The 20,587-nt window shown below is 40.4% G+C and overlaps 1 protein-coding gene across 1 annotated transcript; it reads left to right on the top strand.

The window, feature by feature from the left end:
• The first annotated feature begins 4,453 nt into the window (after positions 1–4,453).
• On the top strand, positions 4,454–18,442 carry cacng1b (calcium channel, voltage-dependent, gamma subunit 1b). Its single transcript, XM_061846991.1, has 4 exons — positions 4,454–4,694; positions 15,815–15,889; positions 17,408–17,545; positions 18,210–18,442. The coding sequence occupies exons 1-4, from the start codon at positions 4,454–4,456 to the stop codon at positions 18,440–18,442; spliced, it is 687 nt and encodes a 228-aa protein (XP_061702975.1).
• Positions 18,443–20,587: the final 2,145 nt, after the last annotated feature.

Consider the following 20,587-nt stretch of genomic DNA (forward strand, 5'->3'; position numbering starts at 1 on the left):
TAGCCACCAATTAAAAGTGTATTTCCTCGCCGTATAAAAGGTCTTCACTTGGTAGCTGGCAACTGTAATTGAAGTTAATCATGGCGCTGCGGTTAAATTACGTCAACAATCCCAGATGCTCATCTTCGTCACTTCAGTCGGTTTAAAATAATAATAATAATCTGGATCACTTTTGCACTTGCTTGGCGTTGGTGTGTCACCATGGCGGCCTTGTTGCTTAGAAACCATGCTTGTCTTGCTTCCCAGTCATGCTGAAGATGAAAGAGTTCAGGAGGGTCACGGGGCCAAAAGCAGTGGTAAATGGTCAGGGACAGCAATGCCTTGCTTCTCTGCTGGCCTAAACCCTCGTAGAAGGACTCACTTACATTTGCAACCAAAATGCTACAACAGTAGTACCTTGACCTACAGGTTTAATTTCAAAATCTCTTTTCCCCATTGAAATGAAATAACATTACTTGTATCCACCTCGGTAAAAAAAGACCACAATTTTTTTCATTATGTTTTTATTTTTTAAAAACGAAGGATGAGTGATTACTAATACGAGGTGTACAGCCGACACTGGCCTTATTTCAACTTATCGAGTACTCTTGACAGCTGCTGATGCCAGTCACAGAAATTCATTGCAATAAAAAAAAAATCTGATAAGTAAGTGCTTGCCAGTACTTGGCACTGCAATGCAGAAGTTTAACACATTGGAAAATCATCCATCCATCCATTTTCTTTCACCATTTATCCTCACGAGGGTCCCCGGGACTGCTGGAGCCTATCCCGGCTGTCAACAGGCAGGAGGTGGAAAATCATGTGTGTCAAAAATAAAAAGTCTTTGTTCACAAGCATTTGTCATTGTGCTCATTGAAATGTATGTATCAAACGTGCTAATGGTCTTCGTCTTCCTTTTCTCTCGGCTTGTCCCGATTAGGGGTCGCCACAGCGTGTCATCTTTTTCCCTCTAAGCCTATTTCGTGCGTCTTCCTCTCTAACACCCGCAGTCTTCATGTCCTCCCTCACAACATCCATCAACCTTTCCTTTGGTCTTCCTCTCACTCTTTTGCCTGGCAGCTCTATCCTCAGCACCCTTCTACCAATATACTTATTCTCTCGCCTCTGAACATGTTCAAACCATCGAAGTCTGCTCTCTCTAACCTTGTCGCCAAAACATCTAACTTTGGCTGTCCCTCTAATGAGCTCATGTCTAATCCTTTCCAACCTGTTCATTCTGAGGGAGAACCTCAACATCTTCATTTCTGCTACTTAAAGTTCTGCTTCCTGTCATTTCTTCAGTGCAACCGTCTCTAATCCGTACATCATGGGGAGCCTCACCACTGTTTTATAAACTTTGCCCTTCATCCCAGTGGAGACTCTTCTGTCACATAGAACACCAGACACCTTCCGCCAACTGTTCCACCCCGCTTGGACTCGTTTCTTCACTTCTTTACCACACTCACCATTCCTCTGTATTGTTGACCCCATTCAATGTAGAATGAAGATTCAATATTTACATTGGAACATTGAATAAAAAGTTCCACCCCACCATTGAAATCTTTTTTGCTCCCAAGGGTCACACAGTCAGCCATGCTCTAAAAAAAAAGGTTCAAGGGGTCACCATTAATATCGTGATCCCCGAGAGAAATGGCAGTTTGAAATAAACGTGTCCAGGTGGAATGTGATAATGACTCCAGTGCCTCTCTCCAGCCTGCTTCCTCGTCCTTAAAAGCCAGCTGATTTATCTCTGATGATCAATTTCTCACTTCGCTTAGATAGTGATGGTGTTTACAGAGAGCACTTTCATGGCACACATTTTAAGTAGTGTGACGTGTCCGAATCGGCTCACACAGCTGGGATACGCCGCATGTTACACCAGCAAAGTGCAAATGGATGAAAACAAAGTTGGTCCCACAGTGCCCACTCTTATGGGAAGACTTTCTTTCAAAACATTTATTACCGCACTCAGGTTGTCTCTGGTCTAGTTCGTCCCTTACAGCACTGGGAAAAAATTACTAATATTCTGGATCTAAATACAAGTACAAATACCTGTATCATGGGAAAAAAAAATAACTGGTACAAGTAGAAGAACAGATTTAATACCTAGACCAGGGATGTCACTTGGTTTTACGGAAACAGTACATTCAATCTCCTCAGGTTCCATCCATCCATTTACTGAGCCGCTTATCCTCACAAGGGTCGCGGGACTGTTGGACCCTATCTCAGGTATCATCGGTCAGAAAATGAGGTACACCCTGGTTGCCTCCATGGAACACATAAAAACGGAATTGGCTATTTTTTCCACTCAATACCCAAAAATCTTGGTCATGTCTTGGCTCAGTGAGTTCTGATCTTGGACAAGTTTTGGTCTAGGATAATGTACTATTGAGCACAGCACTAACATAATCCCATCCAAGAAGAGCCGATTGCAGTACCATCTGTCTTGATGTCCTTGTAGGCTGGTCGGTCAGCGCTTTCAAATATAGGTGTGGATGCACGTTTTCCTTGCACGCTGCCACGTGTACCTTTCACAGTAAGCCAGTGGACAGAGAGCCTGTTGATTGTCCTTCATAGACAGCCGAGTTTCTTAGGGGAAAATATTGAGGACAAAGTCACGGGGTAGGCTAAGGCAAGTTTTGGGTGGGCTTGAGTCCACTTAAAATAGGGCTGGCCTCGCTATTAGGTACGGTTCAAAGGTGATGGACTTTTTTTCTCAGCAGTGGTGTAGAGAAAAGACATCCATTGAGCCATCAATCCATTTCTCTGTACTGCTTATCCTCACAAGGGTCGCGTACGTGTTGGAGCCTATCCCAGCTATCTTCGGACTGGAAGTGGTAGATGTCCTGAACTGGTAGCCAGCCAACCGCAGGGCATGATGATGATGATATATTTGGAGTAATGGACGATGATCTTAAAAGTGTGTAGCATTGTATTGTAGTAGCAATCAAAAGAAATATCAGCACATCCACTCTCCCTGTACAAAGCAACAAACATGTCCAGGCCGCCGTATGACTATTATTTAATGTCTATATCATTGATGAACAGGTTTATTTGTTTGTTCATGTCATTGGACCTACTGGTTAGCACATTTGCTTCCCAGTTCTGAGGACCCCGACCCCGGTTTAAACGTGACCTTGCCCGTGGGAAGTTTGAATATTCTCCCCATGCTTGTGTGGATTTTTTTCAGGAACTCTGGTTTCCTCCTACATTCCAAGAACATGCATGGTAAGTTATTTAAAGATTCTAAATTGTCCGTGGATGTGAATGTGAGCGCAAATGGTTGTTTGTCCATGTGTGCCTATGATTGGCAGGCAACCAGTTGGGGGTGTACCCAGCCTTTTGCCTGAAGTCAGGTGAGGTAAGCGCCTGCACACCCGCAACCTGAGTGAGGATAAGCGGTATGAAAAATGGATGGATGGATGGATGGATGGATATTTTTTTTATATCAAGGAAACATCCCAAAACTTGGAGATACAGTACATGCTATTCATTGGACAGCAACAATGCACTTGATAACTAAGAAGTTTGCCCATTTTGAGTTACATAGACTTTTTTCCCAAAATATCAATTATCACAATTATTTTACAGTTTAGAGACATGCAGTAGTCACATGAAGTGTTTTTATGTTCCTCTTCTTCCTGTTCAGTTAGCAGTATTTATCACTAAAGTGTTTGCATATTAAGCTGTATCAACAATAACAACAACAACAAAAAAACTGATATACTTTATATTTTTGGTTATTCACTTCAAACAATAAAGAAAAAAAACACAAAATCTGGATGTACTGTACATGCTTTTCGCTGGACTGCAACGACATGCATAAGAGAAATAATTGATGACTTCTTGATGTTGTACTCCACAGCATTGTATAAATACATTGATTTTTTACATTTTTTTACAATTTTTTTTTTACATGGCTTTAGATGTGGATCATCTCCTGCCATCAGGTGGACCCTCTTCTGAAATGGTGACTCCGGATTGGCTGAGTAAGTGGATCAGTTCATCTGAAAACTAATAAAGGAAATATACCCCCCAGGGGTCCCCTGAAGCGCAGTACCAGAGACAAATGAGTTTTGGCGCTACTCAGAATATGAAAATGTCCCACATAAATGACAACATTGTTTTTGGGCCGAGCTAGATCAAAATCTGACTTGAACACAATATGTGACATGCGGTTGACTTTATATTGGTTCTATATTAGGTGCCAAAAGTCTTCATTTCATTTAGCGAATGGCTTCCTCTCAGAAAATAGAAAGTGGTGAGGGAGCGCACGGGTGGAGAGGTAGAAAGTAGGGCACTTTTATCAGGTCCCCTTTTTTCTTCTATGAAGCAGCAGGCACAAGACAGAGGGTGAGAACGACAAGATAGAAGAAGTCGTGGACTGGACCATAGTACAACAAGTGAGGTCTGGAGCTAAACCGACCGAGAGACGCTAGTGTCTTTTAGGAATTTGAGGCTTCTGCTGCGCAGCATGTTCGAAGAGCAGGGCACCAAGGTGAAAATCACGTCGGTGGTGATCGTGGTGGGCATGTCGGCCATGCTGGCCGCCGTGGTGACGGACCACTGGGCTGTCCTCAGTCCCCGCGTGGACAAGCTCAACGCCACCTGCCAGGCTGCCCACTTTGGCCTCTGGAGGCTGTGCAAGAAAAGCATCTTCATGGTGAAGGAGGACCCCCAGGGCAAAGGGTGCGGCCCCATTGGCTTACCTGGAGGTAGGATTACCACTAGCAAGTAGGTAGGTCGGTTGGTCAGTAGAGAAGGCATATAAAACTGCCACGAGTTTAAGACTTTTTTTTCTACAGGCAATGTTGAAGTAAGTAACATTTTCCCATTTTCACAATAATTTTCAAAATAATGTTTAATAAAATCAAAGATGACTTTTTAATAATGACATGCATTCTATTATTGAGTTCATTTTGTTTCAGAATTATGATTTAATGACTAACAATGACACAAATACAATTTCCTGTTGTCTTTGGTCATTTCCACCTAAATTTTTGGCCAAAACCTTGTTGGTCTTTTCTCAAAATGTGCAATAAAATTGGATTTTTTATAAAAGAACAGTTTATAAATACTATATGATATAAATAAATATCCAACTATCCATCCATTACAGCTGAGCTGAGCTGCTCATCCTCACAACGGTCACAGGAGTGTTGGAGCCTATCCTAGCTATCTTCGGGTATGAGGCGGGGTACACCCTGAACTGGTTGCCAGCCAATCTCAGGGCACATGGAAACAGACAACAGTCCCATTCACAATGACACCTGTGGGCAATTTAGAATCTCCAGTTAATGTATGTTTTTTGGATGCGAGAGGAAACTGGCGTGCTCAGAGAAAACCCACCCAGTCAGGGGTAGAACCTGCAAACTCCACAATAGTGGGGCTGCAATTTAAACCCCAATTCTCAGAACTGTGAGGCAGATGTTCTAACCAGTTGTTCACCGTACTACCATGATGTAAATATCCATCCATCCATTTTCTGAGCCCCTTATCGTCATAAGAGCTGCGGGAGTGCTGGAGCCAATCTCAGCTGTCATCGGGCAAGAGGTGGGGTACACCCTCAACTGGTCACCAGCCAATTGCAGGGCACTTGGAGACAAACAACAGTCACACTCACAATCATACAAAGGGGATATTTAGGGTTTCCAATTACTGAATGTTTTTGTGATGTGGGAAGAAACTGGAGTGCCCGGAGAAAACCCACGAAAGCGTGGAGAGAACATGCAAACAAAAGCGCGGCTGTGAGTGAACCCCGGTCCTCAGAATTTTGAGGCCAGCACTTAACAGCTGTGCCACTGTGCCGCCCTGATACAAATATAATAGTTAAAAAAGTAAAACCTACCATCCTAAAAAAATATGTTTCATTGATGAATTGTCCATATGTGTGAATGGGAGTTTATCAGTTTCAAGGTTTCACAGAACCCAAGTGCAGGGAACCAAGGACACAAGGCAGGAGTGCCAGAATTTCAAAAGATAACAATGGCAAACAAGGCAGATGGGAAAAATCAAAATACTAACATAAGGGACATAAAAAATATATACATAATCAAAGTAACAAAGCAACATGAAAGCCAAAGTACTGACCAATACGATAGAAAATAGGGAACTAAATACAAACAAATTGACAAGACAATGAAGAACATCTCGACAAGACACAGGTGGGTGCAGGGAGATGAGTGGTTGACGACAACAAGTGGACACAACTAAAGGAACACATGAGACATGAACCACATGAGACACAGAAAAACATGAAACAAAAGAATATATAACCTAAACTAAAACACGGACCATGAGAGTAGGTCTGGAGTCGCTTTGTATAAGAGGGGGACAGGAACTCAGGATGGTGTTCTGGGTATCAAAGCGTTCTGGGAATCGTAGAGCAAAGATGATGGAGACACGCTAATTATGTTTACCTCTGTGGTGAAATTAAAATAGTAAAAGAAATTATTTTAAGATGTAATGACTGTCGGAGTACATACAAATAGAAGAATATCCGGTGAAACCGGACAAGATTTTCTCTTTGTCGAGGAAGAAAGGTCTGGTCTGAAAAGTGTGTTGCGAAGCCAAAGTAGAAAGCAAGTTTACGGAAGGAAACGTGTGGATACAATGGAAGCTGGACTACCTCAAGCGTCCCATTCCACACAAGTCCTTTGAAAGCAGTTAGAATTGTATGCAGATGTAACTTGGAAATTGGGATTGGTACTCCGTAGGGGGAGAGCGCCAAAAACAAAGAGAAAATGAACGAGCTGATATTGGTAAACAAATCGAACCACGAGCAAGTTAAAATTCTCATCCAATTCAGTGTTCTTCTAGTCATCATCAGGAATGCATCTCTGCTGTCAGTTTAACAAATTCACAATCACATGGCAAATTACCTGCGTATACATGAAAGATGATGTGGCAAAAGTTGTCAATGTACTGGACCAATTAATCAATAAATTAGTAATGTTAAAATTATACCTCGGCATACCTTCATAATAGGTGAAAGCACAGAATACATTGCAAAAAAAGCTACTTCTATACTTTAAATACAGGGAGCAAAATAACGTTCACCATCAAACTGGAAGCATCATTCAGCTGTCAGAATGCACTGGAAAAAAATATTGTGCGTGAAATAATTCAGTTTTTGAATCAGAAGCTTTATTTTGCCAGGTATGTCAAAAACGTGAGTTGGAGCCATTCAATGACAACAGTCAATTAATTGACAGAGAATCTTTTTAGGAAACATAAAAACATTGCGAGAACAGTCACAGAGCAATAAAGGTTCCTCGTAATCTGGCAATGACGGTACACTTATTTTTTTTTGGGGGGGGGGGGGGAGAATTGTGCAAAAAGATGCAGAGTCCTCTCGCATTTATAACAGTTCAAAATCTTAATCAAACAATAGTCCAGACCACTGTGCAAAGGGCGTTGACATTCCAAGGAATATATGCAGTTTAAAGTGAATAGTCGTACAATAATCTGGGACAAAAACAAATGCAGTGGAATTTCAAATTATGTGTTGAAGATGTTAATTGCAAGACGGAAGAAGCTGTTGGAATGTCCCCCGGTTTTGGTTTTCATTGTTCGGTAGTGCCTACCTAAGGGAAGGAGCTGGAAGAGCTGTCGAAGCCCATAAAGCTTCTTAAACTGGGGCTGAACTAAATTCAGGGGCATAAAAACTTCTTGGTGGGTGACAATTTCAGAACACTACCCCAGCATCAATGGGGAGTCATAGGTAAGGGAATGATGTGGAAAAACTGCAAAGCCTAAACTGTTACATCCTTATGGCCTCATCTGTCCAAATGATACCTGAAACAAAATACGAAAATAAAATGTATGGGGACTTTTGTGACACAATAAAACAATCAGTCTTTTTAATTTTACTTAATTACAGGGGTTGAAAATGTACTTCGACTTTAACTAGAGCCTGTCTTTACGTCTACTTAAGTACTGTGAGTACTTTTGGCACCTTGGGCAATAAGTTACGGGATACGTAACACCCCCCCACCCCCATGGCCTCTGGCTGCGTGTGCGTGCCTGGCAGCTTCAGTCCGGAGATTTCTTTCATTGATGTTTATCCTGGTGGTTCCTTCTCCTCAGAATCAGGATGAGCCTTAATCAAGTGTGTCTGAGCGCTCCATCTTGCCAGTTAAAAGAAAGCACACCTGAGGGAACTGAGGTGGGGGGGTGGAGGTATTGCGTGTGTGGTGGACCAAGGCGTGGATTTGTGTGTTGAGGATGGAAGTTCAACAATGTTCAAATGTCCTAAAGGAACTTTCAGCAAATCTTGAATGTTCATTTTGAAGGGCTCCGCATCATCTTTTTGGGTACCAATGGAGGCAGAATGTACTCTTTGAGTGCCTACGTGGCCAACTGATACACCGCATCATTTCTTTTCATAGAATCATATTGGACAAAGGAGGCACGGTGGAGAAGCTGGAGAACATTTGAATGTGAGTGATTGTTTAGGGTGTACCCCGCCTCCTGCCCTAAGGTAACTGGGATCTGATCCAGCACTTCTGTGACCCTGATGAGGATAAGCAGCTGAGAAAATAGATGGATGGATAAAAGCCTTTCACCACCTGAGAAACCTGTTCTAAACATGGAATGCTCTTTTTGACAGTTAGAGGAACATGGATAAATATGCATTTGGAGTGTTCTCCATCCTTGGATCAACAAACCTGTGCGAGCAGATATTCTTAAACATGAACTACATTAAATCTAAATGGCACGACCACCTCACGGATGATCTTACAGTCATGTTTCAAGATTAAAGTTTCATTTTGATGTTGAGAAGATGTCCGAAAGCAGAAATCCCAATAAACAGGTAAGAATACTTTTCTCTCTTATACAGTTACCTGGCAACAAAGTATCTCCATTCATAAAGTACTTTCTGACTTTTGTCAATTTACAGTATATTTGGAATGACACGCATATTATTGTTTTGTTGCTCAGGTACGAGGTTGCCTTCGATGTATTGTGAGTGTCATAAGAGAAGAGGATGATGCTTTTTTTCTGTCTGTTGTTGCCATCACTGGGGAAAAAAAGAGGATTGTGCATTATTAATTGAAATGAAACTGGCTTATTTTCATAGGACTTAACCTTTTCAAAAAGCGGTTGCCCAGTAAGGGGGGAAAGAGAAGAGGACAATCAATATTTGTGGTTGCCGACACCTGTTTTAAATGATTCATCCTTCCATCCATTTTCTTCACCGCTTATCCTCACGAGGGTCGCGGGGAGTAATGGAGCCCCTCCCAGCTGTCAACAGGCAGGAGGTGGGGGCACACCCTGAAATGGTTGCCAGCCAATCGCAGGGCACATTGAGACAATCAGCTGCACTCACAATCACACCTAGGGGCAATTTACAGTGTCCAATCAATGTTGCATGTGTTTGGAATGTGGGAGGAAACTGGAGTGCCCGGAGGAAACCCATGCAGGCACGGGGAAGACATGCAAACTCCACACAGGCAGGTCCTGGATTGAACCCGGCGCCTCAGAACTATGAGGCCAACGCTTTACCAGCTGATCCACCATGCCGCCTTATTTTAGACTATGAGTTCATATTGGCCTCAGTCAATGACGTCGGATGAATTGGCATGAATAAAATGACTCATGTTGTTCAGCAAAATTCTCAGTACGTCTTGAGTGATCTTGTAAACTGGGCAGTACCGTGGGTTACCTTTACCGTCCCACCCCTAGTATCACTCCCATGTAAAATGCAGTAAAAAAAAAAAAAAAAAAACAGCTGCAACCTTTTTAAAGACCTCCCATTTCACTCACAGGATATGACCAAAGTCTCTGAAGGTTCTAATTTGTCCCACTTTATCCAAGCCATTTAAATAGCAGCACCAACCCTCGTTCACATTGACCCAGAATTAGCCGGTCATTTCACACCAAAGAAGGCTAATGACACCGAGACAGGTAACAGATTGCTAAACAGGCAAAAAAAAGTCCTTTGAGTGACAGGTGGGGAAAAGAGCATGGAACAGAAGGAGGCATGACTAAAATGATGTGTTTTACACTTCTAATCACTTCCGCGCAACTAAAATGTCTCTTATTAGTTGGACTGCAAGGTCAATGATGCGGGCGAATGGGCTGTAATTTCTTCCACCTTCACTCGTTTAATGAACACCACATTTCATAAGTGACACACTTTAACGGCAAGTGCTGCAGTGTGTTGCCATGAAGACACCGTGCTGAGGCAATCTTATAGCCTTCATTGCATTACTGGCGAGTTCCCTCATCAAGAAGTCTGCTATCGGAGTCATAAAGTAACATTTCCAAAATTTTTAAACACCAAAATCAATTATAAATAAATGGTAATGCCGGCACGGTGGCCCAGCTGTAGAGTTTTGGCCTCACAGTTCTGGGGACCAGGGTTGAAATCCCAGCCCGCCTGTATGGAGTTTGCATGTTCTCCCCATGCCTGTGTGGGTTTTCTCCGCCCCACATCCCATAAACATGCATTATTTGGAAACTCTAAATTGCCCCTAGGTTTGATTTTGTGTGATTGTTTGTCTCTATGTGCCCTGTGCTTGGCTGGCAACCAGTTCATGGTGTACCCCCGCCTCCTGCCTGAAAATAGCTGGGATAAGCTCTAGCACTCCCCACGACCCTTGTGAGGATAAGCAGCTCAGGTAATGAATGGATGGAAGATTTGTTCAATTACATTTGATTCATTACATAATTCAGTTGGCTGTATGAAAATGCGCTATTATTGTAAATTTAAAAAAGCTTTTTGGAGAGAAAAATTCATGAATATTAGGAAAACTCAAGATTTGTGTGCCACTGTGAATTGACGCAAAGTTATTTAAAATGATGTACTTTGTACTTTTGTGAACATAAGCAATTGTAAATTTGAAAACATGTGTATATTTGTGTATATTGTTTATGCTATTCTATTTATTATATGATTTCTTTTAGGTACACTACAAGTGAACAAATAAATCTCATGTTGCGAGACAAAAAACTTACAGTTTGGAAAAACAAAAATATTTTTGTATGATGCTGAGTTAATGCCAAGCTATTTGAAAAAGATTATTTACTGTATAATAACTATGAATAAAATGTATTTTGTAACCAAAAATGATAAATAAATCTCTTTAGTTAGAAGTTGTTCTTTTAAGTAAAGCATTATTATTACTGAAATTAAAGATTTATTGAATTTGATGCTTATTATAAAACGTACAATAAATGTAAATACATCATATTGTTGTATGATAAGTTGGGAAAATCAATGTTTGTGTGCAAAGTCATTACAAAGATTACAAAATAATGAAAAAGAATCCATATTTTGTAAACACAAAAATACTTCCATTGATATTGGGAAATCTCAATATAATAATATATATAAAATAATGTAAAGGTTTTGTGGTTTTGAGTTTTTAATAGTTTTAAAAAGTAGTAATCTGCACAAAACAGTCTGTGTTAAAGAGTGTTGATATATATATACATGAATACAATTGAATATATAAATGATAAACAAATAAGCAAAATACAAACATTGTTCTGTTGATGGGCTAAGTTTGTGTATTTTTTTTCAAATCATTCACTTCGTTATGAGCTTACAAACAGCAATCAGATCCCTATCAATTTTTTGCAAGTTGACTGTAGCAACTTTTGTTATGATCAACCAGTTACAGGATGGAAAATTGCTGACATCATCGAGGGCCAGCCAGCTGGGCCTGTGAGGAGGAATTCAGATTTTAAATTCAAATAAAATTGGACATCCATGTGCTATAAATAATTGCGCAGTGGTAGCTTTGTAAAGGTAGACATATTTTACTGCACTTGCAGTCACTAATACACAGGTATCAAACTCAGGGTCCAGGGGCCAGATCCGGCCCGCTAGAGGATTTTATGTGGCCTGTGAAGGCAAATCTTCGAGTATGAATTTCCATGATTTTTGTTAAAATCTGTACCAAATTTTTAAATTGTCATGTGATGAATGATAATACTGAGATATTGACTCATTTTTGTGTTACCAAACATCAAAGATGGTTGAAAAACCCATTACAGTACCCTTGAGTTCTGATTCAAAAACTAGTTCCTGAATTTCACGTGTAAATGATGATGATTTTTAGGGTTTCACAGTCATAACAGTCCTCGGAGGCAAACATCACTGCAATGTGGCCCGTGACAAAAACGACTTTGACACCCCATGCACTAAGAGATTACTTGGTTTGTATAAAGTGTTCACACACATTCATACATGCACACACACAAATTCAAACATGCACACGCACACACTCTTGCTGCACCTTAACATGTGGCTGAATTGGACCCGCCAGCACCAGCAGCAGCCTGTTGCTAGGTAACCTCTTTCGTGATTCTTTCTCATCTGGAGTAACAAACAGATCCTCTGTTGCCGGCTGTGCACACACACACACACCACACACACACACACACACACACACACCACACACACACACACGCCCACACAAGGATAGCAATACAAGTGCACACACGCACGCAGACACCAATATTGTCCATCTGTGTGGACCGAGTGAGCTTGTGTGTGCTTTATGGGTTTAATTTGAGAGAGACGAACTGGTCACAAGTGGGGAGCTCGGCCTTTACGTCCTCTCCATTGCTCGTTCCCGCAGCCTTAAAGACAGCAAACGCATGCAGTCAGAAAATGACTCGCATATCACATCCTTTCTTTTCTTTTTTCCAAACTCTGTAGGGATATGCTATACATTGTGCTCAAGGAGTTTGAGCAAAGTCTAGAAATAAGACATTTACGTCACTGTGCCGAAGTGCACGGGGCTAACATCAACTGAGATTATTATTTGCTGCTCAATTTATGGAACTAATGCAAAGTGGAGAGTATTAGAAACAAAAAAAGGAAAAATAGCATAGAATGAGGACATTATAGTTGCAATGATACAAGTTTTCTGAGTGAATCGTGTAATGTCTCAAAAGTAGAAATTTTACAAGAAAAAAATATATAATGTTCATAAAATTAAAATGAAATACAATACAATGACATTGACATGCAAGGAGGAAAAAGTAAAAATATTCTACAAAGTTGTAAAATGAGGAAGAGAAGAAAATTGTTATCCTTTCATTTGAATAAAGACATAATATTCAGAGAAAAAAGATCTGAAATTAAGGAGGATTAAATATAAAATATGTTCTGGCAAAAAAATTAATAATCTGACTTTTTTTAGTATTAAAAAATGGAATTGTAAAAGTAGAATGTAAAATGACAAAAGAGCTTCTCCTCAATAAAATGAAAAAAAATCATAAAGTTGTTGCAAGGGAAAAAGGTAATATGACAAAAAGATTAACATTAATAATTACATTGAATTGTAACACTAACATTTTTTGTTTCCTGAGGAAAAGGTTATAGTACTTGGAGGAAAAAAAAATGAAATCTTATGAGGACAAAAAAGATGGTCCGATTGAAAAAAATAATAATAATAAAAAAAATTATATATATATATATATATATATATATATATACATATATATATATATATATATATGTATAACTAAAATATTTGCAAGGAAAAAGTTAAAATTTTGGGAGTAGAGTTCTTAATTTATGACTAAATGTTGTCATATTTGAGGGAAAAAATTGCCATTTTGAGATGACATTTTAATATCATAAAAAACAAATCACGGTGAAAGTCAGAAGTAAAATGACAAGAAAAAACAGCAGTGAAATGTGTCGTAGGTATGTCAGAAGAATTTAAGATGGAGGTGGGCTGCATCTAGGTTCCGCGTTGAGCCCCTTCCTGTTTGCGGTAGTAATGGATCGGCTGACAGATGAGGTTAGACTGGAATCTCTTTGGACCATGATGTTCGCAGATGATATTGTGATCTCCAGTGAAAGCAGGGAACAGGTGGCTGAACAATTAGAAAGATGGAGGTACGCACTGGAAAGGAGATGAATGAAGACTGAAGCTCCAGGGAGAAGAGATAGTGAGGGTGGACGACTTTAAATACTTGGGGTGAACAATACAGAGCAAGGGTGAGTGTGGTAAGGAAGTGAAGAAACAGTTACAAGTGGGATAGAACAGTTGGCAGAAGGTGTCTGGTGTTCTATCTGACAGAAGAGTATCCGCTATGATGAAGGGCAAAGTTTATAAAACAGTGGTGAGGCCGGCCATGATGTCCGGATTAGAGACGGTGGCTCTGAAGAAATAACAGGAAGCAGAACTGGAGGTGGCAGAAATGAAGATGTTGAGGTTCTCGCTTGGTGTGAATATGGTGGATAGGATTAGAAATGAGCTCATTAGAGCAGGGGGGCTCAATGCGTCGATCGCGATCGACCGGTCGATTGCGAGACAGTGTTGGTCGATCGCGGGATGGTGTGCCAAAAAAAAAAAAAAAAAAAAAAACCTCAGCCAATGTTTCCTCTAAACTGTGTGGGTGCGCAATTGTGCACCGCTGATGCAGTCTCTTCCCAGATATTCTGCGTTGCGTGCAAAAAAAAAAATATCCAATGCAAATTGAAAGTAGAACATACAGCTATTCAGTTTGTGGCATTTTGCAATGCGATTCAATGAGTGAGGGATGACTGGTTGTTGCATCCAATGTCACAATTCACATATGTACTGTAAAAAAATGAAAAGAGGAAGCCACCAGTGTCTTTTAGGTAGCACACGGAACTTTCTCTAACAACGACCAATGCTCCGCCACACACTCTCGTTTCTTACTTTACCTTACACACGCCCCACTGTTAAAGACGTACACTCATAATTACAAATGTAACAGTACTTACGCAGCCCATCAAGGTGTTTTATAATGACAGAGTCCTGCTTTAGTTTGCAACACAGTCTGGGCAACGTAGAGCAAAGACAAGCTAGACATGATGCTTATGTTTACTTTCGATATGGAGAAAGTTAAAAAACAAATGCTGTTGTTTGAAGATGCAATGAGTGTCGGTGTATGTGAATAATCAACGAAAAAGTGGTTAAACTGGACGAGATTTTCTCTTTTCCGAGTGGGAAAGGTCTGGTCTGAAGCCGTAGTAGAAAGTGTAGGATCAGATGGTGTGTAATTTTAAAATTCCACCTTTGCACAGCCTGAATCAGGATGAAAGGAAGACATTACAGTGCACAAAAAGCTAATTCAGTATTTTAAATATAGGAGGCAATATAACATGAACCTTAAAATCGTTTGGGAGCATCATCATCACCCCCTCAGTCCGGCCCCCCTGTCGTCGGTAGCTCGCGAGAGGTAGGCTGCTTGAAAAGTAGATCTTTGGGTAGTAAAGTCTGGCCACCCCTGCATGAGAGGGACAGCCAAAGTTGGATGTTTTGGAGACAAGGCAGACTATGACGGTTTGGATATGTTCAGAGGCGAGAGAATGAGTATATTGGTAGAAGGATGCTGATGATGGAGATGGAAATGCCAGGCAAAAGAGCGAGAGAGAGACCAAAGAAAAAGTTGATGGATGTTGTGAGGGAGGACATGAAGACTGTGGGTGTTAGAGAGGAGGATGTACGAGATTGGCTTAGAAGATATGAAAAAAATATAATTTCTTGACAACATTGTCAAATTTGTTTTTGAATGAAAATAAAATATTTTTTGAAAATTTAGAACATTATGATTATAAAGTCATAACAGAAGAAACATTTTGATGTGAATAACTAAATATACTTAGCATCTGCCTGTACGCAATATGCGGCAATACCTCGATGCTTCTGAAAAATAAAGAAAAGCACCGGGGGGCAAAGTGAAAATTTTTTCCCTTCCAACACAAAATTCCATCACTGAGTAAATTCAAAAAGTGAATGGCAGCCTTAAATTGGGACCGAGGGTTCGCAATGATTTGCTTCTTGTACAGTATGCAGTATTTGACCTCGTGTGTGTCTTTCCTGTCTTTCCCTCGCAGCCAAGAACTGTTCCTACTTCAAGCACTTCACATCGGGAGAAGAAGCAGAAGTCTTTGAAGTAAAGACCCAGAAGGGTACGTGTCGCCGTCGCCGCTGCCGCTGTATTTATATACTGTGTATAGATGTCTACGGTTTATATTTTTAAGACCACGCCAACAAATAGAAGCATTGACAACAAAATAATGATGAAATACATCCCTGTAGTAATAACCTGTTCAGCTCTGGCAGGACTTTTATTCCCTCTTTAATTTATCTCAAGCATACAAGGCCACAACATCAGGTACACTTGCACATTACTGTGCTTGAAGTTTGTAGTGTATTTTAACTGCTGTCAAAGTACAGAATATTTGGAGTGTCTTTTATGAACTTGCCTTTATACATCACAACATTGCGGAATGGTGGGCATCTGCTGGAGCATCTGGTTAAAGCGTTTGCATCACAGCTCTAAGGACCGGGGTTCGAAAACTGGCCCCGCCTGCAAGGAGTTTGCGTGTTCTCCATGTGGATGCGTGGATTTTCTCTGGGCACTCCGGTTTCTTCCCACATCCCCAAAACATCGGCCAACAAAATTGGAGACTCTAAATTGCCCCTAGGTGTGATTGTGAGTGCGACTGCTGTCTGTCTCCAGAGGCCCTGGGATTGGGTGGCAACCAGTTCAGGGTGTAACCCGCCTCCTACTCGTTGACAGCTGGGATAGGCTCCAGCACTCAAGTGACCCTCGTGGGGGTAAGCGGCTCAGAAGATGGATGGATGGAAACACCACATATAGATTTACTAAAAACAATGTCATTGAAGTGGAGACTTCCAGTTTTACTTTATAACATTTCCCCTCACACATTCTTTTCATTCATCAACATTCTCTAGTGAAGCGCTCTCGCTTGCGTTACTGAAACGCTCCTGTACAAGCAATTGAAATGCTCTCACAAGCACCATTTTGTTATTTTTTACCACGCACACCATTAGTCCATTTTACCCACTCACTCACTCACTCACTCACTCACTCACTCACTCACTCACTCACTCACTCACTCACTCACTCACTCACTCACTCACTCACTCACTCACTCACTCACTCACTCACTCACCTCACTCACTCACTCACTCACTCACTCACTCACTCACAGACATACACACACACAAATGACATTTTTGTGGAACACGCTCACACATATCGTAGTACTGAAACATTTTCTTGCCCAGTGTTGTACAGTCTCATACACAAATCAGATTTTCTTTTTGCTCACATACGTTAATCAAGCAATATTACACTACAATTAAAACTCTCATCGAGGACTGAAACATTCTCACACACAGCTGACGTTTTTGTGCTCTCCTCCTCATAACTCTCCTCAATATCATCATAGGAGCACTTCCAGGGAAATTTCCAAGCTCCTTGGGAGTTTTCCACATCTTCTTTCAGAGTTTTTTAAAATTTTTAATGTGACCAAGTTGTTGTAAATCTATCATGCAAATTCAATTACAGCCGTGTTGCAAAAATGGGGCTTGTTTTCAAGTGTGACACAAGCCAATTGTGTGTGCTACATTGTCAGTCGCTCACTTACTTTTAACTTTTCATCCATTTTTCTTGTTAGAATACAACATTTCGGCGGCGGCCATTGCCATTTTCAGCCTGTTCTTCATGATCTTGGGCACCCTCTGCGTCATCTTCTCTTTTGGGAAGGGCCGCGATTACTTGCTGAGGCCTGCTGGGATGTTCTTTGCCTTCGCAGGTACACACCGCGCTTCATTTACTTATTTGAAATGGTGAATTGATTGAAGTGGCGAGAATTACAAAGTACATACTTCTTATATTAGATAGGACAGCATTAGATATCTATACTTGAGTAGACTATTTATTTTATGAAGACTTTTTACTTTTAATCGCCCAACATTATCCATTTTTTGAGTGGCAACAATTGGTCAATTATTCTCTTACAGATTAACACAACACAACATAGGAGAAGTATAATAAATGTCAAGTAAAAATTTTGATATTTGACATTTTTTACACATTGCAAAATAAGACAATTGACATGACAAAAAGGAGAAATTGGCAAAAATATGCAAAAAAATTTTTTTTGCCAATTTCGCTCTCTTTAGACAAATACATAAACATAAAGTATTGTAAAACTGTGAAATATTCTGCCTCTAATTCATATTTTTATTGTTTTAAGCATTCCCAAAAAGTTATTTTATTCATTATATACTTGGTAAAAAGAATCATCCGATTAATTGTTTTTTGTAATCACGGCCTCTGGGAATGTAAAAATACTTGGGCCCAAGAATATAACCCCCCGCCCCCACCCAGACACACACACACATATGCACACACACACACACACACACACACACACAAAATCGACAGTAATGGAGTACTGGTGATCTTGCCCGCAGGGCTCTGCATCGTCATCTCGGTGGAAGTCATGCGTCAGTCTGTCAAAAGGATGATCGCCAGCGATGAAACCATCTGGATCGAGTATTACTACTCGTGGTCCTTCACATGTGCATGCGTCTCCTTCGTCCTCCTCATCCTCAGCGGGGGCGCCCTCCTCCTCATCTCCATGCCGCACATGCCCAGAAACCCCTGGGAGACCTGCATGGACGCCGAGCCCGACACTTTAGATTAGCCGCACACCGATTAAAATCACTGGTACCGTCGCATACGAGTTTCATTTGGTCGATAACCAAACTTTTAACTCATTCTATGATTTTTTCCCATCAAAATAATTTTCTCTATTGAAATTAAAATTCCATCAATCCATTCCAGCCCACCAATAAAAAAAAGTTTTTATTATTTATACATACCTCCATGACCCTTTCCAGAATTTATTGCTGATTTAAAGTTGATTAAAATTCATAGTATGGGCAGCAAGTAAATGGTGGTGTGCCATTGAAAAATGCTTCTTTTTATCACCATAAAGACAAAAGTGTGAAACAGTAAAGACATAAGCAACTTCATAAAAATCACAAATTGCACAATTCATATGTTGCCCTTTAAACTCTGCAGATACAAGTGCCTGAATGTTCCTGTTGTTATTAAACCCATTTCACTCTTGCCTCTGTACAATCGTAATAATGGGAAAGTCAGACAATAGTTCTGACACTTTCAAACCCATACATATTCGTTCATATGTCTAAAATAATGCCATTTATTATGCTGACTGCTATTTAGTAAATAAAAAATGGCTCACGCATCCTGGCAGTTCAGCTCACAGATCCCTCTGGTGTATTGCAATGACATAATGTGGCTTCATGTTACGGAATTAAAGATTAAAAACAAAAACAAAAAAAGATTGAGGAAAAAGAAGGACTATGTGTAAAAGAACAAAAAAAAGAACTCTGAAGACAGTGAAGTGAATTTGTTTGTTTTCATGGAAAAATTCAACAAAAGCTAAGCGATTGAGTAGGAGAAAAACCCTTATTTAAAGTGTTACCCCATTATTTGCAGGGGTTATGGTCCTTACACCACCACTACAAACAAAAAGCTGAGCATAATGAATGCAATATTAATACATGCTGATTCCACTGTCAACATTTATGCAGCCACATGTTTTTGTGTGTATGCAACCTAATATATGATGGGGGTCATAAGACAGAAAGGAACAATTACATTTCCCATTGGTAAGCAGAGGAACCTTACTTTCCCCCACACACTGCCCGTGTAGGCAGGTCATTACTGACAATGTTGTACACACCAACGGTGTCACATGAAATTATCACAGCACAACAAACAGTTATAGCATAACTAGCAAATAATATATATTTGTTTTAAAATGACTCACAAAATAATTGACACCTAACATGCACTTTAAACGCTCAGGACCTCCATAGGGCATCAAAGTATGCTGGCAGCATGTAAAGTAGTGTTTAAACTACATGTTTTGTGTCAATTATTTCATTAGTCATTCTTTTATTTGTGTTACTATTTGCTAGTTATTCTACTCTGTGTGCTGTGGTGTGATAATTTTAGTTTCAATGTGACAGCGTGAGAGTGTACTACATCGTCAGTAATGACCTGCCTACACAGGCACTGTGTGGGACAATGTAAACTTCTTCTGCAGACAGATGTAAAAGGCAATTATTCCTCTCTGCCATGTGAGCGTCATCATATGGTAGCCTGCATAAATGCTAACACATGTGCTGTCATGGATGCTAACAGTGTAACCAGTGTGTTCAAGTGTACTTCATTGGACAAGTCACACAACATTTGCAAATGTTGTAACTCAGTGTGCACATGAGATGCACCGCATTGTAAAGTACCATGTCTACTGTGGCGACTCATCTATTTAGAAGACAATTTAAGACCTTTACAATTGTGTAAATATATGAAAATACAGTACATTAAAAAAATGGACACCAGAATCCGTGAATATGTGGGGCCACGGATGGTGTATCGCGAATGGACAAGGGCAAATTGTATCCAAAAATGTAATTAGCATCTTCAGGAAACAATTTGCCAACCTGAAACTTAATTTCAGACACATAAGAAATAGTAAAGAGATCCATTCATCCAGAGCACCTATCCTCAAAAGAGTAGCGGGAGTGCTCGAGTGCCCGCCTATTTTCAGGCTACACCCTGAACTGGTTACACATATAAATAAACAACCATTCGCACTCATATAAACACCTACGGATAACTTAGAGTCTTCAGTCAACCTACCATACATAGAAAAATGTGAAACTGGAGTACCTGGAGAAAATCTTCTCAAGCACAGGAAGAACATGCAAATTCCACACAGATCAGGCCAGATTTGAACCCCAAACCTCAGAAC

Source organism: Syngnathoides biaculeatus, chromosome 16 (genome assembly GCF_019802595.1).
Source record: "Syngnathoides biaculeatus isolate LvHL_M chromosome 16, ASM1980259v1, whole genome shotgun sequence".
In the NCBI taxonomy this organism is placed as follows: Eukaryota; Metazoa; Chordata; class Actinopteri; order Syngnathiformes; family Syngnathidae; genus Syngnathoides; species Syngnathoides biaculeatus.

Excerpts from the sequence above, each read along its gene's own strand:
- cacng1b (XM_061846991.1), top strand. The coding sequence starts at position 4,454 with ATGTTCGAAGAGCAGGGCACCAAGGTGAAAATCACGTCGGTGGTGATC. Across the intron at positions 15,890-17,407 it reads TGAAGTAAAGACCCAGAAGG|AATACAACATTTCGGCGGCG; the intron begins GTACGTGTCGCC and ends TTTTCTTGTTAG. Across the intron at positions 17,546-18,209 it reads GATGTTCTTTGCCTTCGCAG|GGCTCTGCATCGTCATCTCG; the intron begins GTACACACCGCG and ends TCTTGCCCGCAG.